Below are 20,555 nucleotides of genomic sequence, written 5' to 3'. Positions count from 1 at the left end.
ATATGTCAGAGACGACACAGCGTCATACTATTATTAACATCAGCAATTAAAAAGGCATAGTGAACAGGAAGGAGGTGTGGCACAGCGGCCAGGACTGCTGACTCCAGAACCCGGGGACTCACGGTTCGATCGCCAGCGGCAGATAAGCCCAGCACCATGTGACTCTGGGCAATAGCTCGCTTAATCTTACCAACGGCCCCCAGCGCCTTGACGCCCTCGGGTAATTGTTCGTGCTTTACAAATACTGGACATTTACATTTACATCACAGTAGCACTCAAAAAAAAAAACTCTCACAGAATGACCAAAAGTTAACTGAAGAGGCTTTCAATGAGAGCCTGGGGATATAGTTTAGAAATAAAGGTGCACATGCATCAAAGTCTGAATTTGCAATTCCTTAATAGCGATTTTTAACAAATCACTATTAAGAAATAGCAAAATCCAATGCAGGAAAATTTTGGGAAATAATTAGCAAATTGGTAAAATTCGTAATCGCAAATAGCGATTGCATATTACCGAATCGCTAAAAAAGAAATCGCTATTAGCGATATCGCAAATTGCGAAATCGCTAATAGCGAAATCGCAAACTGCAAATCGCTTTTGGTGCAGGGTGATGACATCACAATCAGGAAGTAATGCATCCCATGCTGATTCCAGTGCACTGAGAGAGTCAGAGGAGGAGGCTGAGTGCAGGAGCACAGCAGAAGAAAGCAATTTTGGGCTTGCAAATACAGTCCTGTGCCAAAACAATTGAATCAGGAGCACCAGGGAAGAAAGCAGCTACAAGAAAATAAAAATTTAAATTTTGTGAAAAGGAAATAGAAATCCTCATTGAGGAGGTTGTGAGGAGCCACAATAGGGTTTTTAGCAAACTATCACTCCAGGTCCTGGAGTCAAAGAAGAGAAAAATCTGGCTCAGGATACAATCAAAAGTAAACGCAGTGGGGGTCACCCACCGCAAAACTGACGAACTGAAAAAAAGTTGGTATGACCTGTGCAGCCGTGCCAAGGAGAGGATTGCAGACCGGCTTAAGGAGGCAAAGAAGACTTGAGGGGGACCTGAAACACTGCCTGGGAATACACCCCTGGAGGCCCTAGTCGAGTCCACACTCCAGCCTGAAGTTGTAGTGGGAGTGACACAGTTGGACACCTCAGCAGTGGCCAGTACTTCACAAGGTAAGATGCATGCAAATGTCCATTAAGAACTGATTAATAATTTAGAAACATCACGTCAGTTCAGCTCTAGTGTTCAGAATCAAACTCCAGTCCACGTTATCATTGCAACACCCAAATGCATTATGGGAGTAACAGGCAGGGAAGGCAAGTTGGTAAGCAAATACAACACGAGAACACTGTGTGTCAGATAGTAATTTAATGAGACTAAAAAGATGCTGAATGTGACATTACATTCTCCTGAGAATTACTAAAAAGTGCATGGTTTAACATCACAGATGCAGCAGCAGAGGAGTCAGAGGAAAGTGAAGGCGGAGACACACAGGAGACTCCGGCTGAGGCAGATGTGGAAACACCTGTGGCCCAACAAAGTACAGACCCTACATCCACTAGACGCAGGTCCCCAGTCCCACCACTTCAGCCCATGGAACTTGAGGAGGAGAGTGAACTAGATCCCCAGACAACCCAGCCTGGAGGTACAGCCACAACAAGACCCCAGTCATAGGTCCGGCGCAGCACAAACCAGACCCGGAGGAGCAGGTCAAGGGCACTGATGTTATCATAGGAAGACGAAAGTCCAAATGTCTGGGGTGGGCTGGAGAGCCAGATGCTGAGGGTGCAGCACCTGCAGGCAAAACACATGAGATCAGTTCAGGCACAACTTAGCAAAATGGCGAACAGCATGGCAGAAATGACGGACTGTGTAAAAGAGCTGACTACAGCAGTGGTGGAAGGCAATGGGCGGTCCAATGAGGCCGTGCAGGAGCTATGTAGGGTGATGCAGGAGGACCAGGTGTCACAAAGAAAAAGGCATTGCCAATTATTAGTGCGCCTAGATAGCTACATGAAATCCAACAACCGCCTGAGCAACAACACAACACTGCATTATAATGCTGCTCACTTGGGGTAATTGGGTTGAGGTATGGTGTCAGGATGGAGTTGTGCACGGCATATGCGCTATCACCTACAGGGTAGTAAACAAACGGTTAGTAACTGAAATGCATTTTCATTAGGTCATGGTTTCAGAGCGAATTTAACTTATGTTTACCAAGCAGTTGTCCTTCTCTAAACTCACCCCCAAGGGGCCGAGTGTGTATGCCACTGTGTCTAAATATGTACGAGTCATGTGTGCTGCTAGGCTATTGTGTCAGTGATGATATTTTTTGCATTGCAGACTACTTGGATATTCAGTGAATGATATGATTTGCAGTTCCTAAAGATGTACTCATTCACTGATGGTGGACAAATGGCAACATGAGTTCCATCTATGCAACCTATTACATGGGGAAACTGGGCTACCTGATAGAAGTCTAGTTTAGTGTTAAGCAAATCTTGTGGGGCTGCAGGGAAGCTAATGTGGTGGTGTATCCTTGTCAACATGGCCTGCAGGAATGCATTGAAGAAACGTGACAGGGAACTTTGTGACACACCTCCAGATACAGCTACTACACCCTGGAAGCTGCCAGGCGCTAGTAGGTGCAGGGAAAGTGGCGGCTCCTCGGGGGAGTGCTGCAGGGTGGTGGGGAGGGGCGGGTAGGGGCAGGGTGGGGGGTAGTAAACTCCAGCATATGGCCGAACGGCGTTAAGTAAATAAATAAAACAATTTACATTGTGCGCGCTGAATCGAAGAGTTCGTGTTGCAGGGCGCACAATGTAAATTTATTTATTTATTTTTTTACTTAACACAGTTCGGCCATATGCCAGAGTTTACTACCCCCCACCCTGCCCTACCACCCCGCAGCACTCCCTTGAGGAGCGGCCACTGTGCAGGGAACATAAGACCTGCACATGTGTGGGAATGGCATGTATTCTGTGAGTCTGGCGCTGCGGTAGGGGATCCAATTCTGCAATCAGATCAAGGATCATGGCAGCATTTAGCCTGTACTTGTCATAGATCTCCTCTTCAGTCTGCCCCAACAATGTGATGCACACTCTAAAAATGCGCTCCTGTAATCGCCTTATTCTCTGTGCTGCTGCTCGAAATCCGGTATTTGTGAAGCGCAAACTACTCACCCTTACGGGTCTCAAGGCGCTGGGGGCCATCTTGGAAATTAAGTGAGCTATTGCCCAGAGTCATATGGTGCTGAGCTGATCTGTCACCGGAGCCGGGGATTGAACCGTAGGCCCTGTGCGCCGACATCAGCTGCCCTGGCCGCTGCACCACACCTCTCCACAGGCTCATCCTCCTCGCCATGCTGTAGAGCGCTGCCATAGTGAAACATTCTGAGTCCTCCTGGGCCTGTGTAAATATTTGCTGATGTGCTGCACCTGATGAGAGTGTTTTCACCTGTTTACCACCTGCCTGTAAAATTCGGTAAATTGCGAGCGTTAAATAGCGATTTTGATGGAAATCGCTATTTGCGATTTTTTGTGCATAGCTTTGCATTTCCTTATTTGTTATTCGCAAATAAGGATTCGCTATTTAAAGTCTCGCAATTTTGCGATTGCTTATTTTTGCGAATTTCTTGGAATTTTGCAATTTTGAGTTGGTGCATTGCGAAGGGCTATTTTGCGATCACAAACGGCCTTTTTTTGCGATTCGCAACGTTTGCGATCACAAAATAGCTTGATGCATGTGCCAGTTAGAACTAGGGAGGTTAGGCCATGAATCAAAGAAATGTTCATGGATCTACAAAAGTAACTTAACAAATCACTCTTCTGAAATGGGTTTCAGGTTAGAGAATGGAGAGCAGGCAAATGAGACAATATTTCCTCTGTCTGAAATAAATTCTTGCAGCAATGCTTTTAAATCTTTTAAGTAGCCCGAATAGGCTGAAAGTGGTCTTGGACTGCCTTTTAGGAGGGGGTCTGGCCTGAAAATGTTGGCTAGACGGCTCTTCATTGAGCCGAACCAAGGCTGATTTGGATATGGCTGGTTCTTGTCTAAGGTGGCATGGTGAGCCAATGGCAGCCAGTAATTTGAACAGGCGGGGGAGCGGGCAGACCTCATAGACACACATACATACTCACACTGACCCATATACCTGCACACTCACTCACATCCATACCTTCACAAGCACGCACAAACCTCCTACTCACAAGCACATGCACACGCCTATTCACAGCACGCACGCACTAATACACAAACATTCACACAATCACACACACATACACCCATGCACATACTAAACATTTTTTATTTTTTTAATTACCTGGCTGCAGCGGTAAACTTGTGTGGCAGGAGGAAAGCCTCTGAGGTTCCTGGAGGTTTGGGACTGCCGCCTCCTCTCATTGAGTACTTCAGTCAGCTGCTGTGAGTTATTCTGCTGGTCTTCTGCGAGGTGTTTTTTGTGTTCGACCACCAAACCATCAACCCATTTACGGTGTTTGTTGCCTCATTTGTATGAAAGGCGTTAAAACAAATGCATTTGTTGTTCAGCAGAGGAACACATTTCCAGACGGATGTGCTGTCAAAACAGAGTTTGAATTGGTGGGGGCCTGAACATCAAGAAATGCAATCACCATTCGTCGATTTGTCAATAGGCGTGACTTTCAGACCTAAGCATTGCATTTTTAAATGTACTTTATTCTTTGGACCAATTACAAATCTTCTTTATCCCTATAGTTAACTCACTCTTTCTCACCTCGTACTTCATTTTGAGCACGTGTCTCTGACATTTGCTATTTCTCATTCTCATCATTGACAAACATTTTAGAGTTCTTTAATGCAAGATCCTGGACTGGAGAGATAGGCCGTGATCTTCGAGTTGTTCCTTTACGGCATCTCTCTTAAAGTCCCATTTACAGTAAAACAAAGTTCACAGTGGAACGCTGTTACTCTGTTATTATCATTCTTGAATGTGTTTGCCTCACCCAGGCTACAACTGTTAGCTTTACCTCCGTCCTCTCCATGAGTAACACTTCCTGTTTGGCTTTCACTGGCTTGGAACACAAAGGCTGTCTTTCTGATGCCGCTTCACCGGCACAGAACACAATCCCATTGTTGAAATGTTCAAGCAAATATGTAAAATATTAACATTTTAACCTCTCAATAATTGCGTTGTTTGCCATTGTTATAAAACAAAATGGCGGACTTTGCCTCTGTGAGTATACAGTGATAGATTCAAGAATTCAGAATTAAAAAAAAGACTCACTATCGGGTGTTAGCATTATTGTAAAATATCATGATTATGAATGGAAAATGCCAAGGAAAGTAAAATATGTGGGACTCTGCACAATTGGAAAAAAGAGTAGTTACCCACTGTCAGATAAATATGATAGTGAACCAGATTGTGCATGGCGAGAGAGACGGTGCTGTGAAAAAGTGGATAAATTAGCATGATGGCAGGGTAGGAATATGGACTGTAGCTGAAGGATGGGGATACAGAAGACCATGCACAATAGAGAATGGAGTTAATGGACAGGGATCAGAAATGAAAGTCTGGGAGGCAGACTGAGGGATGAGAAACTACAGATGACCAAAGACCATACTGGGTATGGCTCTGTGCTTTCATCATTTGAAAAACCCTAGAACCCTCTCCAGACCCATCTTTGCCTCTGATCACAACTTCAAGAGCCACAGCATCCATTCCAAGTGCATAATCCTTGACAGAAAAAGTCTGCAGTGGGCTAAGTGCTACAGCTCCTTGTTAGAAATGGGGGTCTCTAATTGGCAGAGGTATGCACCTTTGTCCAAGTAGGGACCCCTGCTTCAAGTCAGAGAAAGGGAGTTACACACATTAGATAACCCTGCTCACTCCCTTGGCAGCTTGGCACGAGTAGACAGGATTATCCCAAAGGCAATGTGTAAAGTATTTGCACTCCAAGCACAGAGTAACACAGTGAAAACACCACACCAGTTTCGAAAAATAAACAATCTTTGTCTAAACCAACCAAGATCAAAATAACAAAAATCCCACATACATGTATTAAAATGAGACTTTTTGAACAGTTATCTCAAAAATAACACTTTCAGAAACAAATAGATCCACCTGCGGCTATTACGACGTCGTGACAGGCATAAATTCAAAGTACGGCACCGACAGCGAGGTGGGCGGCGTCAGGCACAGAGTCACACGGACCCTCAAACAACAGTATCTTGGAAACGAAGTCTATGGGCGATGCACATCTTTGTGGAGATGAGGCGTCGGTGCAGAGGTCGAGGCCGGTTCTCTGGTTGTCACAAGGGATGCAAGACGTCAAGTCTGTGAGGAGGTGATGCGTCGAGTCCAGGACAGGGGAAGTTAGGCGGCGGCGGCGGTGAAGCGTCAGTTCTGGTAAGACAATGCAAATTCGAAGAGTTCGTGAAGTCACCCTCGTTGATTATCAGCTCTGCGATAACAGGATGATGGTGCTGGCAGTGACAGCATTGATGCAAGTGCTGGCGTTGGGTAGGCCGATAGCTGCAGGCATCAGGAGGCTTCAAATGGTAACGGAGCTGCAGTGCAGGCGGGGCAGTGCATCGTACACTCCACAAGCAGTGCCCCCTTGCCTCGATGCAGGTTTCTGCAGCACTGGCAGCGGTGCTGACGGCATCTGAGTTGTTTTACTTGCTTTTCAGCACCAACCACCCAATTCCCAGGGCCCAGAAACTGGAATTGGCACCCTTTTAAATACAGCAGTCCACAGAGGAATCCATGTGCTGGTCAGTGGGTTGCAGGTGAAGTCTATGTGTCCTTCAGGCTTCAGAAAAGAAGGCAAGCACACACAAGCCCTTGCAGATTATTCTTCAAGCTGGTTCACAGCAACATTCCAGGCTTTGTCCTCTCCTGGGCAGAAGCAGCAACTGCAGGCCAACCCAGCAAAGCACACACAGCAAAGGGGCAGTTCTCCTCCTTGGCAGAGGTTCTTCTTGAGTCAAGAAGTGATCTCATTCTCTGGGGGTTAAGGTTCAATACTTATACTCCATTTTCTCTTTTTTCTAATGGTCTCTAAGACCAGTCCAAACCAGTTCTGCCCTCTATGGCCCAGCTTCACTACAGGAGTTGGAGACAGCATTGTGCAGAGGAGACACTGCCTATTCAGGTGCTAGTTAAAACTTCTCCCACCACTACAAATGCATCCAGGGTCTATTCAGCTCAACTATGAGTCACCCAGGAAAGGCAAGACCCACCTCAAACCCCCTTGTGGCTGTCTACAGTGAATGTACATCCCCAGCCCCTGTCACTCCAAAACCAGACAGTCAATACAAAAAACAGCAGAGGCACACAGAATGGTTAAATAAGAAAAATGCCTACTTTCTAAAAGTGGCCTTTTCCTAACACACTATTTAAAATCAATCTCCCTAAAAAGATGCGTTCTTAAATTATGAGTTCAGAGAGCCTAAACTCCATTTCTCTATCTTGTCCCAATGGAAAGTAATACTTGTAAGATGTTACAAAGCAATTACCATGTTAGCCTATGGGACAGATATCCTTTCAAATTGGCAGTATTTCACTATCAGGGCATGTAAAACACACCAGTACATTTCCTACCTTCTACATACACTGCACCCTGCCCATGGGGATACCTTGGGCCTACCTGTGGGGTGCCTTACATGTAAGAAAATTGAAGGTTAGGGCCTGGCAAGTTGGTGCCCTTGCCAGCTCAACATGGCAGTTAAAAACTACGCGTGCAGACACTACAGTGGTATGTCTGAGGCACATTTACAGGGCTACTCATGTGGGTGGCACAATCAGTGCTGCAGGCCCACTAGTAGCATTTGATTTACAGGCCCTGGCACACTCAGTGCACTTTACTAGGGACTTATCAATAAATCAAATATGCCAATCATGGATTACCAATCATTATTGCAATTTAGACAGGGAGCACTTTCACTTTGACACTGGTCAGCAGTGGCAAATGCCCAAATCATCTAAGGCAGCGAAAACGAAATCCAGCATACCATCAAAAATACAAGATGTAGATCAAACAGAGGAAACCACGCTAAGGAGGCCAAGTCTAACACTCCTACTTTTGGGAAATAGTGGATCTCACTGAAAGACTAGGTCACCATACCTAATTTACACCACTAGATGCTGCTTCATGAAGCCCTTGAATGGAGGCATCTTTTTGGAATTGGCAGAAAAGGTATGAGGACAGAATATCTTAGGGAGCTGCACATAGCTTAATCTTATGGATCATAAATAATTTTTTAATGTTCTGAACAAGGATCCATTATAATGTATTTGTCATTAACAGTTGTACAAACTAATCTACAAAAATAAAAAGAATACATTTTTAATAATGCATGTGTACTTTCCTTAGTGTGTGGTCTTAGTTTGCATCAGACCCCCCCCTTCCCGCCCTTGGGAAAGCAACAGACGTGGATGAAAGGGGGAGAAACCTGAAACATACATGTTTGCACCTCCTCTAAATTGCGGCAGGAAATTTGGAGGAAGCCACACATGCTACTCAACAGCATCCTACAGATTGGGAGATTTCTAACACCTGAGCAGCACATATGAAAGAGGCCTTCCCAGACGTCAAGTCAGAAGGAGAGCCAAAGGTCACAGTGAAAGGCAGTGACTGTGCAGTCAAGTGTATTCTGAAGAAAAAATGTGTGAAAGATGGAACCCCTCTCGCTCTCTATTGGACTGAGAAGGAAAATGCCAAGTGCTCCATCTGCAATCAAAGTCCAACGATTTTCGAAAGGTGTGGTACTTTAGAACAATCATTTGAAGCAAAAATGATGAGACACACACTAAGGGGCATATTTATAAGAAAGTCACCTTGCTGCGCTGCGCTATGCTGCGTGACCGGGAAAGGGTAGGAATGCGCCATATTGAAAAGAATTTGGAGCATTCCTGCCTTTGCCCCTGTGCTAGCGCTGTTTTGGCTGCCCAGCGACAACGCAGGCACCCTTCCACCTTGGTGCAAGGGTACCTGCGTTGCATGCAGGATTGTTTTTGTGCAGGGAGGGGCACCTTCCTGCACAAAAACAATCCTCTGAGGCATTTTCCCCTTTCTATGTGTGCTACAAAAAGCAGCACACATAGAAAGAGGAAGTAACGAGGAGAAATAAAGATATTTCTCCTCAGTACGCCTCCCCTGAGAAGGCATATCTTTTTGGTGCACTCCCAGGTATACCACTTTTGGTAAATCTGGGAATGTGTCAACATCCATGGGAGTGGCTTGGGAACACCCATGCAGCGCCCATGGAACGCCTTTCCAGGGCAGAGTAGTGTAATGCAGCAATTTGCACTGTGTCGCGTTACTTTGGATTTATAAAGCCACTCAGAGCCACAGAAGGCAGCTTTGCGTGGTTTCATAAATCGCATTTTGGGATTGCGTCGTGCATGCACCATATTGCATGGAGCTAGAGAAACGCAATCCCAGTCATAAATATGCCCCTAAGAGGCTATTTGAAAGTGCAGCAATCCAGAAAAAGCCTATCAACAACCCCTCATAGAAGAATCGGAAGGTGAAGAAGTCAATGTAATTTCGCAGATGTGTAGCAGAAGTAAACACAACCCAAGTATTGGGATGAATCAACCAGTTGAAGTAGTAACCACTATAGGATAAGGGGGCACTCTATCATCTCTGCATCCAAATGGTCAAAGATCTGTTACCCCAATCTAAGCTACAAACCACCTGCTGTGCTTCTTCATACTGAGAATATTCTCTTGTGATGAAGGGAGTCTTCACAAGAGTTGTCAGTGACGGACCCACAAAGACAGAAGTGAAGGTGTTTGTGACAAAGTTCAGCACAGAAACTTTACTTGGCTCCCAGACATCAGAAAACTACAATCTCACTATTCCAGGGGATGGGCTGCTTGAAGAACAAAAAGTTAAATCTAGAAATTGACATTTCCGTACAACACGTTGTTCCCTGGCATAAGCGAATCTCATTCCACACCTGCAAATAGGTAGACTGGGGCGGCTCTTCTGTTTGAGCAGATGAGCTTTGCCTCACAATGAAAAGCCCAAAGCAAGAGCTGAAAAAAAATTGTAATAAAGTGTGGGCTTTTGAGTGTGGGCGTTTTTCGAGACCGAAAAACGACTTATACAGTCTATGCTGGAATGATATGTCTTGTTTATTCAGACATATATATATATATGGGCACAGACCAACAAAGAGATAAAAGTTCAAGGTGAAGTTGTCCTTCTTCTAATATCTCTTCTTCTTCTTTGAGGGTCTTTCACGAAGCTTTCCTGGGATGATGTCTTCCTGGCCAGCAGTCCCCTCAGAGAGAAGAAAGGCTCAGGTAAGTGTTTGTGCCACTTTGTATTGATATCCTTATGGGGAAGGGTGTGTGGGACCACCGATGCAAAATAAACGTGTCCAGTATTGTGACATGAGAATGTTGTGGAGCCCAAATCACAAAAAAACAACAAAGACAGCAAAAAAAAAAGGGGGGGGAGAGTGAATCGTGATGGGAGCAAACAGTGAGGAAGATGCCTTCAGGTTGAGATCATGCCTCTGCTCAACGCGCTGCCCCGCTGCCCTCCCTATTTTTCCCGACTCCCCCCCTTTTCTTCCAGTATACACGTAAGCGCCCACGCACCTGTGTGAGCCACGACCCTCCGAGGCCGTGGCAGGACTCTTCGGCGTTACCCGGAAATGGTTGGACGTCGTCTTCCTTCGTCGGTGTGATGCTTGTCCTTTCCCCGTCTTCTTTGCTGCTCCACGTCGAGCATACGTCTCCCGTTGATATCGCCTTTCTGCTGCTCCCTCGTCTCACTGGCGTCCCCTGCTCCTCGTTCGCCTTTCGATCTTCCTCTTCCGGATAAGAGGCCTCCTCCTTCCCCACGTGACCAACCACGTGGATGGTAGCCGTGTCCTCTTTAAAGGGCCCGCAGTCTTTCTCTGGATCTCTCGCTACACTGACGGGTACGTCTGTGGCTTCACTCCATAAGGGCTGTAAATAAAGGAGGGGGAAAACCTAAGGCGGAATATAGTCTTTTCCGTCTGGTTCTCCCTCATTCGTACCAGTGACTTCCTGACACACCCCTCCCCCAGTTTTTTCCCGTTCGGGGAAACATGGATTACGAGAAAGGAAGTCAGCATTTCCATTTTCAGCTCCCTTCCGATGTCTTATGTCAAAAGAATAGGGTTGTAGGGACAAGAACCATTGCAGAACCCTAGGATTGTTGCCCTTATTGCGACTCAACCACAACAGGGGCGCATGTCTGTATACAGGGGAAAGTGTGTTCCTTCTAAATAGTAACGTAATTTGTCCACTGCTCATTTAATAGCCAGGCATTCCTTTTCGATCGTCGAGTATCTTTTTTCCCTTGGAAAGAGTTTGCGGCTAATAAATAGCACCGGTCGTTCTGTATTGTCCTCGGTGCATTGAGAAAGGACTGCCCCTAGGCCTGCTTCAGATGAGTCGGTCTGTAGCAAAAATGGTTTTTTGAAGTTGGGTGAAACCAAAATAGGACTGCTAGTTAGGGCTTCTTTGAGAGCACAAAATGCTTTTCTGGCGGTTCGGGGGGGTTGCATCAAGTCCTTACTCTTTACCTCTTTTTTCAGCATGTCAGTTAAGGGTGCCGCTATTTCGGAGTAATTAGGTATGAACCGACGGTAATAGCCGATTAAACCCAAAAAAGACGTAACACCCCTTTTTGTAGTAGGGAAAGGAATGTCCAGAATCGCCTTAATCTTTTCTTGTTGGGGGGCAATGACTCCATCCCCCAGGAGGTACCCCAGATACTTTACTTTAGTGAAGCCTGCCTTGGATTATTTGGAGTTAACATGTAAGCCTGCCGTTTCGAGTGCTTGAAATACCTCTCTACAATGGGAAAGATGTTGTTCCCAATTGGGGCTGAATATAATGATGTCATCGATGTTTGCTGATGAATAGGCTTGGTGTTGATGGAGTACCTTATTCATGAGACGTTGGAAAGTTGCAGGGGCCCCGTGTAATCCGAAAGGTAGCACCGTGAACTCATACAAACCAGTAGGGGTACTAAAAGCTGTTTACTCTTGCTCTTCCTTTCTCAGTGGGACCTGCCAATATCCCTTGGTGAGGTCAAGTGTAGTTATATATTGAGCTTCACCTAGTTTCTCAATTAACTCATCAACCCTGGGTAAGGGATACGAGTCGAATGTTGATATGGCATTGACCGCTCTGAAGTCTATGCAGAAACGAATAGAGCCATCTGGTTTTGGGACTATGACAATAGGAGAAGACCAGTTGCTGTGGGAAGGTCTTATGACACCTAGCTTTAACATAGCCTCTATTTCGTTAGCAACGTCGTTCCTTCTGGCTGCTGGGATTCTATATGGGCGCTGTTTCACCACTTCCCCCGGGGGGTGATAATGGCGTGTTCGACTAAGGAGGTTCTACCAGGAAGATCAGAAAAAATTGAAGAATAAGTATTTAAAAGATGGAGGAGGGATTCCTTTTGTTCCGAGTTCAGATTTTCATTTATGACCAGCTGATTCACAGAAGAGAGAAAAGACGTATTTTCAGAATAAGTCACCTGGATGTTTTTAGGCAAAGGTCTCAACCATTTTTTTAAAAGGTTTATATGATAGATTTGGGTTCTTTTTGGTGACAACCGTAACCGATAGGTCGTAAGACCGATTTTATCAATAACCTCAAAGGGTCCTTTCCACTCTGCCTGTTTATGGGGTAGGGAGGACTGTATGTGTACAAGGGCCCAATCATGGAGGTTAAGCTGTCTCCACTTCTTTCCTCTGTTGTAGTATGTTTGTTGTCAACTTTGGGCCCGCTCTAGATTGGCAGAAGCGAAGTCTTGTAACTTTTGTAAACGTGACCTAAGTGCTTGGGTGTACTCACGGGGGTTTTGGGTGTCTTCCTGTGTTTCTTGTTCCCATGCTTCCTTTGTCATTTCCAGTAGGGTTCTGGGCTGTCTCCCATAAAGGAGTTCAAATGGGGAGCAGCCCAGGCTACTCTGGGTCTGACTACGGATTACAAAGAGGGCAAGGGGCAACAGCATATCCCACTCCTTTCCCTCAGTAGATAGCATCTTTTTTAAGGTAAGCTTTAGAGTGGCATTGTATCGCTCACATAAACCATGTGTTTGCGGGTGATAGGCGGATGTTCTTAGCTGGGAGATGTTCAACATTTTACACACTTGTCTCATAAGACGAGACACGAAGGGGGTTCCCTGGTCTGTTAATATTTCCCTAGGAAACCCCACCCTGGAAAAGAGTTCTAACAATTTTTCACTGATATTTTTGGCGTTTGACTTTCGTAACGGAAAAGCCTCTGGGTATCGGGTGGCGTAGTCTATTATGACTAAGATGTATAGATACCCTTTCTTCGATTCAGGGAGAGGACCCACCAAGTCCATGCCTACTCTCTCGAACGGTTTATCTATAAGAGGAAGGGGTTGTAGGGGAACAGGTGGCGGAGTGTATGAGTTCCTTTTCTGACATATTTCACATTCATTACAGTAGATGTCTACATTGGCGTATATGCCAGGCCAGTAAAAATATCGTAATACCGTTTGAGTTGTTTTTGTTACCCCACTATGACCGGCCAAGAGATGGGCATGGGCAAAGAACATGATTTGTTCACGAAACCTCTGGGGAACTACTAATTGTAAAGGCTCCTCAGGAGCACCCTGGCGATATAGTAACCCCTTCTTGATCTTGAAATGGGGATAAGATGGTGCCGACATGGTGTCTTTGGCTTGTCGCCAAGTGTTTTGAAGAGTGGGATCTTGATTTTGCGCATATCGAAAGGATCTGTCAGATAGCCACGGGGCTTGTGTAAGAAAAACAGAAGGCTGTACTGGAGCCTTCTTCAAGGAGTTCTTAAGCAAGAGGGTAAACACTGGATTATCTGTCCCTAGAAGCAACTGTTCTGGGAGGGTGTCCAATACTCCCACCTTTACCTGTACGATGACTCCATTGGGCAATGTGATAGGGACGATAGCTACGGGATAAACACGGATGTCTCCGTGTACACAGCGTATTGGCACTTGTTCATTGGGGCAAAATTGGGATTCTTTCACTAACGTTTTGCGTACAACAGACTGTCTACAGCCTGAATCCAAAAGGGCCTTAACCGACTGTTCGTTTAACAGAAGACAGAAACAGGAACCACATTCCTCGGTGTACAGAATGCTGCGGGGTACACAGCTAACGTCCATTGGTTCATCGTGGTCCCTCTTCTGGGGGCAGAACCTGGCTATGTGGCCCCACTCTCCACAATCAAAGCACTGAGGCCCTTTAGGGAGGGAGGTTTCATTTCTAGGAACGCGTTCTTTGGGAGGTTCCAAAAAAGGTCTATTTTTCTTCTTGACTCGTCCCCGTCCCGAACTGAAGCGTGGGGCTTTCTCGGAGTCGTGTACTAGGGGTTTCGGCTCTGCTCGGGCGAATGAAGTTGCCATTTCCACTGCTTGTTCAATAGTCAAATTAGTCTGCTGTTTGAGCCACCTTTGAGTAGGTGGTGGCAAGGCTTCTAGGAATTGTTCTAAGTAGATCATCGCCATGATCTCTTCCTTACTGCTCTCCTGCGGCCTAAGCCATTTATCTGCAGCTGCTTTTAATCTGAAGAATAATGTCTTTGGTGTGTCCCCAGGGTGACCCTGTTCCTTCCTAAAGCGTACCCGAAATGCTTCTGAGTCCATCCCCAGGTGGTCTAAGATGACTTTCTTAATCTCTTTATAGCTTGTGGTTCCTGTGGGATTTGCCACTTGATATGCTGCCTGAGCCTCCCCGGTTAGGAGAGGTGCTAAAAAGAACGGCCATTTTGTCTCTGGCCATCCTCATGCCTGGGCGGTCCTTTCAAAGTTTAAGAGAAACGCATCTGGGTCCTCACCAGACTGATACTTTTGGAGTGAAATGTTAGGATAACCTGCTTGAGCACCCTGTCTGCTCTGTTGGAGCGAAGGTGATAGGGACTGACCTTCAGCCACCTTCTGAATGCAATCCACTTGTTGAGACAGGGAGGCTTTGAACATTTCTCTATCGGCTTGGGCAGACGTCATTTGTCTTTCTATTGCCCACTCTAACTTCTCCTGTCCGTGGATCAACTGTTGTATAAGGTTTTCCATTATGCCGGTCTAATGGAGGTTTGTCCGCATTCTCCACCATATGTGGGCTTTTGAGTTCATGCGGAGACCCAAAAACGACTTATACAATTTATGCTGGAATGATATGTCTTGTTTATTCAGACATATATATATATGGGCACAGACCAACAAAGTGATAAAAGTTCAAGGTGAAGTTGTCCTTCTCCTAATATCTCTTCTTCTTCTTTCAGGGTCTTTCACGAAGCTTTCCTGGGACGATGTCTTCTTGGCCTGCAGTCCCCTCAGAGAGAAGAAAGGCTCAGGTAAGTGTTTGTGCCACTTTGTATTGATATCCTTATGGGGAAGGGTGTGTGGGACCACCGATGCAAAATAAACGTGTCCAGTATTGTGACATGAGAATGTTGTGGAGCCCAAATAACAAAAAAAAAACAAAGACAGCAAATAAAAGGGGGGGGGGGGGGAGAGTAAATCGTGATGGGAGCAAACAGTGAGGAAGATGCCTTCAGGTTGAGATCATGCCTCTGCTCAACGCGCTTCCCCGCTGCCCTCCCTATTTTTCCCGACTCCCCCCTTTTCTTCCAGTATACACGTAAGCACCCACGCACCTGTGTGAGCCACGACCCTCCGAGGCCATGGCAGGACTCTTCGGCATTACCCGGCAATGGCTGGACGTCGTCTTCCTTCGTCGGTGTGATGCTTGTCCTTTCCCCGTCTTCTTTGCTGCTCAACGTCGAGCATACGTCTCCCATTGATATCGCCTTTCTGCTGCTCCCTCGTCTCACCAGCGTCCCCTGCTCCTCGTTCGCCTTTCGATCTTCCTCTTCCGGATAAGAGGACTCCTTCTTCCCCATGTGACCAACCACGTGGATGGTAGCCGTGTTCTCTTTAAAGGACCCGCAGTCTTTCTCTGGATCTCTCGCTACACTGACGGGTATGTCTGTGGCTTCACTCCATAAGGGCTGTAAATAAAGGAGGGGGAAAACATAAGGCGAAATATAGTCTTTTCCGTCTGGTTCTCCCTCATTCGTACCAGTGACTTCCTGACATAAAGTTTATTTTTCACCATTTTATTTTTCAGGAAGTGACCAGTCCTGAACTGAGTGACGAGGTGGGCCAGTGCTGTCGAGTGGCAACAGCAGGGAGCTGTGCGCTTTAAAATGTGCATGTCTCTTTGGCAGGCCATCTCGTGATGGCCAGCCAGCTAGTGCATTTTAACCTGCTCTAACCTAGCTGTCTTAGACAGCTGGGTAGAGAAAGCGCAGGCCTCCAGTGCTTCTGAGAGCGCTGAGTGAGGCTGCTCTTTACAATTCTGGTGCTGCTCGCATGCTGGCGAGAGCAGCATCAGCTTTGGTTAGAGGAGTTGGCTGGGTCCCGCATTGGAACCTTCCTTCATAGAAGACAGAAGGAGGAGGGCTTCGTGTTGCGCAGGAAGGTAAGTGTATTTTTTTTTTGGTGTGTCCCACCCTATCACCCTCTGTAAATGCCAGCCGCCACTGTTGGTAGATTAGGAACACAAAGTTCTGGAGTATCAGTGGATCTGTTGCAAATCAAACGTTGCAGTCAGGTGTACATCTATGTGGATATGGGTCCACGAAGACACCTGATGCCTACCATAGAGCTCATTGTAAATTACCCTGTAAGGTTGAGAGATATCTGAGCGAAGGGTGGGGATGTGATGCATAGTTGTATACTAGCAAATAGTGGCATATACTTGGAAAGAGCGAGCATCAGTCATAGTAATGAAGCAGAGGTCGAGGACAGAAACAGCAAGGCAACAATATTGGGTACAATTATGGAAATGAACAAACAACCAGAAAACGTGTTGGGATGGTGCAGGGAATGCAAATAACGTCACACAGAAATACCAAAACACCTGGGGACATATTTACAGGCCCCTAACACCACCAGAGCATCACTTATTCTGACGCTCTGATGGCGTTGTGCCATTTCACATATTTAAAGGTGGTGCTAAGCCTCTTAACATGGCTTAACGCCATCTTGTAAATATGTCCCTTGCCGTCGCAGTTCACTGCAGCAAAGGGGCAGGCAATGGGTGATGCTGTGGGCGTTCCACTACAACACCCATTGCTTTTGATGCTGCCCCAGATTTACAAGGCTGGGGCAGCGCCAAACACTAAGGCCAGATAATACTTGGTCTTATAAAAGTGATCCTAGGAGAGAATAATAATTTCTCTTTGTATTTTGCTCCTTCTATGTGTGCTGCATGCTGCCGCACACATAGAAGTAGCAAATCGCCATTTTCGAATTGTTTATGCTCAGGAAGGTGTCCCTTTCTGCACATAAACAATTGCCCCTGCAGTGCAGGCACCCTTGCAACATGGCGCAAGGGTGCCTGTGCTTGTGCTAGGCAGCTTTTTTAGTGCCATTGCTAGGGGAAATGCAGGGGTGTGCCGTATTTATGTAAACACTGTGCATCCCTGCATTTAAAAAATGTCAGAGATCGGCTTTGCCAAATTTGGCGTAACACCACGCTACAGCATTTTTTGTAAGTATGCCCCAATGTCTCTCTGTTGTAAATGAAACAGCGATATGATTAAGCATTCACTGAAGACATGTGCTCTTCATGTCTGAATTACATTTTCTGCTTTATATTGACTAGTGTTCAAGACCCCATTTTGTTTAGCCGTCTGCCATCTTGTATGGCCACGAAGCCACGTGCTCTGCACGAGAAGAGTCTTACCTCTTCATTGGTCACTCTCGAGATCTGCCTAGCAACAGTCTATAAATAGCTCCTTTGTACGTTTGGTGTATGTTCAAGACTGACCACATCTGTTACTAATTAGGCTTTGCTCGAATGTGTTTTCGCGGGTCTCAGGAACTGTTAACTCCACCCATGTATTGATCCTGCATTGAACATGTCCATATAAGGCCACAAATCTCACTTCATGTTGTATCCGCCTACTTATGAGCCCCCCTATTGTGTATAAAAGGGGACCATGTGCACAATTCTTTGTGCTACTCTGTGCAATACTGTAGAGTGTTGTGTAGATTGTAGGACCACCTTTGAAGGTTAATAAACTTTGCATTTGTATTTGCAGTTTCCGTGCCAACTTCTTTCTAGTACTTCGTATACAGAAGGGCGAGCCCTCTGTACTTGCGGGCCTAGCTGGGGCCTGTATTCCTCAATTGGCGCCCGTCACGTGGGGCTCATCGGCGACTCGGATACTCGAAGGACTGGTCGTGATGAAGGAGTGGAACCTTGCCGGGGACGTGATCACTGCCAGCGGCGTCTTTAGTCCTGGCATCCCGAGTCTTTCTTCCTTCCCTTCCGAGCTGACCATCTGGGTGGTGCCGGTCCTCGACTGAGGTCCCTTCTGTCGGTTTTGCCGTGCAATAGCCGTTTGGGCGAATTTGGAATTTGGCAGTTGGAACCTGGCCGCTCTTGATTGGTAAGAACCGTTGTACAGTACTTGCTGCGAGCTTTTGAAGCCTGGGATGGCAAGGCAGTTTTAGGATACACTTGTCGTGGCTATTGGATTTGATTTGTGATGACCGGTCATATTTTGAAATGAATAATGTGAAAATATATGCGTTGCAACACATATAGGCAGGTAATGTGGAGATATTTCTCCGGGGTCGTTTGAATTTGAACGGCGCAACGTTTAAGTGCCACTTTTTGATAATATTGCATATTTTGCACTATTCTTGAACATGCCTGCTTTGAGAGCACTCCGTAAGTGGTGCTGCTGTTTTGGGAACCGGTTAAGTCTTGAGGAATCTGAACCAGCCCCCCCAGAGGGGACTCCTAATAGGGATATGTATGTGAAGCACGGTCTTTCCCCTATAATGTACAGCACATTGTGGAGGAAATATACCAAGAAGGATCCTGAGTTGCGATGGCCTTTGTATGGCTCGTTTGATATGCGTAAGATTGGGTATGTGGAGCAGTGTATATGTAAGCGGCGTGCGAGACAAGACATGTTTGAATGTATACGATTGTGGGTGAAAGAAGTGTGTGAGCGCGAGAAACGTGAAAAAGCGCTGAGTGAAAAAGAACAACGGAAAAGGGACCATGTGAAAGCACAGGAAGCGAAACAGCGTGAGGAAAGGGATCTGGTGGAAAAACAGGAGAAAGAGCACAGGTTGCAAGTATCGGGTCAATATGCTGTTCGGCAGCCTCTTTATCCTGTCCTTACTAATCTTGAAGATGATTTTTCTCTATTAGATCGTTCTCCGCCACCTTATGTTGGCCCGTCCGCTCCGGGAGTTAAGGATTCTGAAATGCTCAAGGAGAAGGTAGACACGCGGTCTATGTTATCAACTGATCGCATGGGTGAGCTTCGGAAAGTTTCTTTTCGTGCGCTTAAAGATAAACTATCTCTCGCTGAATTATTGCCGTCTTTGGAAGAATGGCAGGATAGGGAAAAGTTATACTTTGCTGAAGTTTTTTCTGATGAAGTGGTTACTGCTTTTCGGAAATATTCCGATGTTTTTGAGCCTGATGATATAGTTCTAAATTCTAAAGCATTACGTAACGGTGTCCTTTCTCCCTCTAAGGTACCCGATGCGGTTCGACGGCTGTTTGCGTTACGGGACGAGATGTTTGAACTCAAAGAGAAAGCGCGCCGAAAGAAAGAGGAGGAGGAGCGATCGAATTCAAATGCAGGCGGAAAGCAGTCGTCTATCGTTCATTCAGATAAGATTGAACTAGTGCATGCTAAACCGATGTGAGAGGCAGCGCCTTTGTACGTTCCTCCAAAGGGAGCGGGAACTAGTTCGGATATGTCTTCCCCCGATGCTAGAGGATATTTTGTGTATAATTGGGTCTATACTCCTTGGCATAGAGCTGATGTTATGGCATTGAAGAAAGCACTACCCGATCCCCGAAAGAATCCTGCTGCCTTTTATGAGGAAGTTGAGGGGGCTTTAAATTCTGGTACTATGACCTTAGCGGATATAGATTTGTTTTTTGGCCTTATTTTACCACCGGATATGTGGAGGTCCGTACGGAAAGTAGATGATCAAGCAGCCTTTAAGGCGAAATGGTCTGATATAGAAGATGAGGATAGAGAAAGAAAACCCGCGCAAAAGCCACCTCAGCTTATTTTAGACCTCCCAGTTGCTATTTTGACTAAGTTGAAAACGATAATCCCCCCTAAAAAGATTGATTGGAACATGTTAGCCTCATGCAAACAGAAGGTTGATGAATCTGTTTCGGATTTCTTTACGCGATTCGAGGAAACATTTCATGATTTTAGCGGTCAGTCCCTTACGGATGATACGGGTGGACATCTCTTTGTTGATAAATATGTGTCGAATTTGTTACCAGGAGTAGCAGCTCGATTAAAAGCGAGTGAAAGCTCTTGGACCACATCGTCTCCGGCATCCCTCCTGACGATGGCTCAGTATTATGAGCGTCAGGAGCAAAAAGCGAAGGGTAATGAAGAGAAAAAGTCGAAAGATTTAAAAACAAAGGTGATGTTAGCGCAAGTGTATGGTCCGCCTCGCCGGGGTGCTGAGAGAGGTGGAAGAGGATTTAATGGTCCCCCTT

The 20,555-nt window shown here is 46.0% G+C and overlaps 1 protein-coding gene and 1 long non-coding RNA gene across 2 annotated transcripts in view; both read right to left on the bottom strand.

Annotated features, from left to right (window-relative positions):
* Positions 1 to 15,874, bottom strand: part of DCDC2 (doublecortin domain containing 2) — a 568,433-nt gene extending 552,559 nt beyond the window's left edge. The window contains exon 1 of the mRNA XM_085607045.1: positions 15,649 to 15,874. Coding sequence (XP_085463171.1) covers positions 15,649 to 15,695 — 47 coding nt within the window. The 5' untranslated portion in view covers positions 15,696 to 15,874. The remainder of the gene's footprint in view (positions 1 to 15,648) is intronic.
* LOC146822874 (uncharacterized) lies at positions 1,357 to 10,811 on the bottom strand. The gene is made up of 3 exons (XR_014962091.1): positions 10,597 to 10,811; positions 4,324 to 4,578; positions 1,357 to 1,796 (listed from the first exon to the last, which is right to left on the bottom strand). It is a non-coding gene; the product is annotated as an uncharacterized LOC146822874 (long non-coding RNA).
* Positions 15,875 to 20,555: the final 4,681 nt, after the last annotated feature.

Source organism: Triturus cristatus, chromosome 5_2, assembly GCF_964204655.1.
Source record: "Triturus cristatus chromosome 5_2, aTriCri1.1, whole genome shotgun sequence".
Taxonomy (NCBI): domain Eukaryota; kingdom Metazoa; phylum Chordata; class Amphibia; order Caudata; family Salamandridae; genus Triturus; species Triturus cristatus.
The sequence above is the reverse complement of the archived record's forward strand: the minus strand, read 5'-3'. Positions and strand labels throughout refer to the sequence as shown.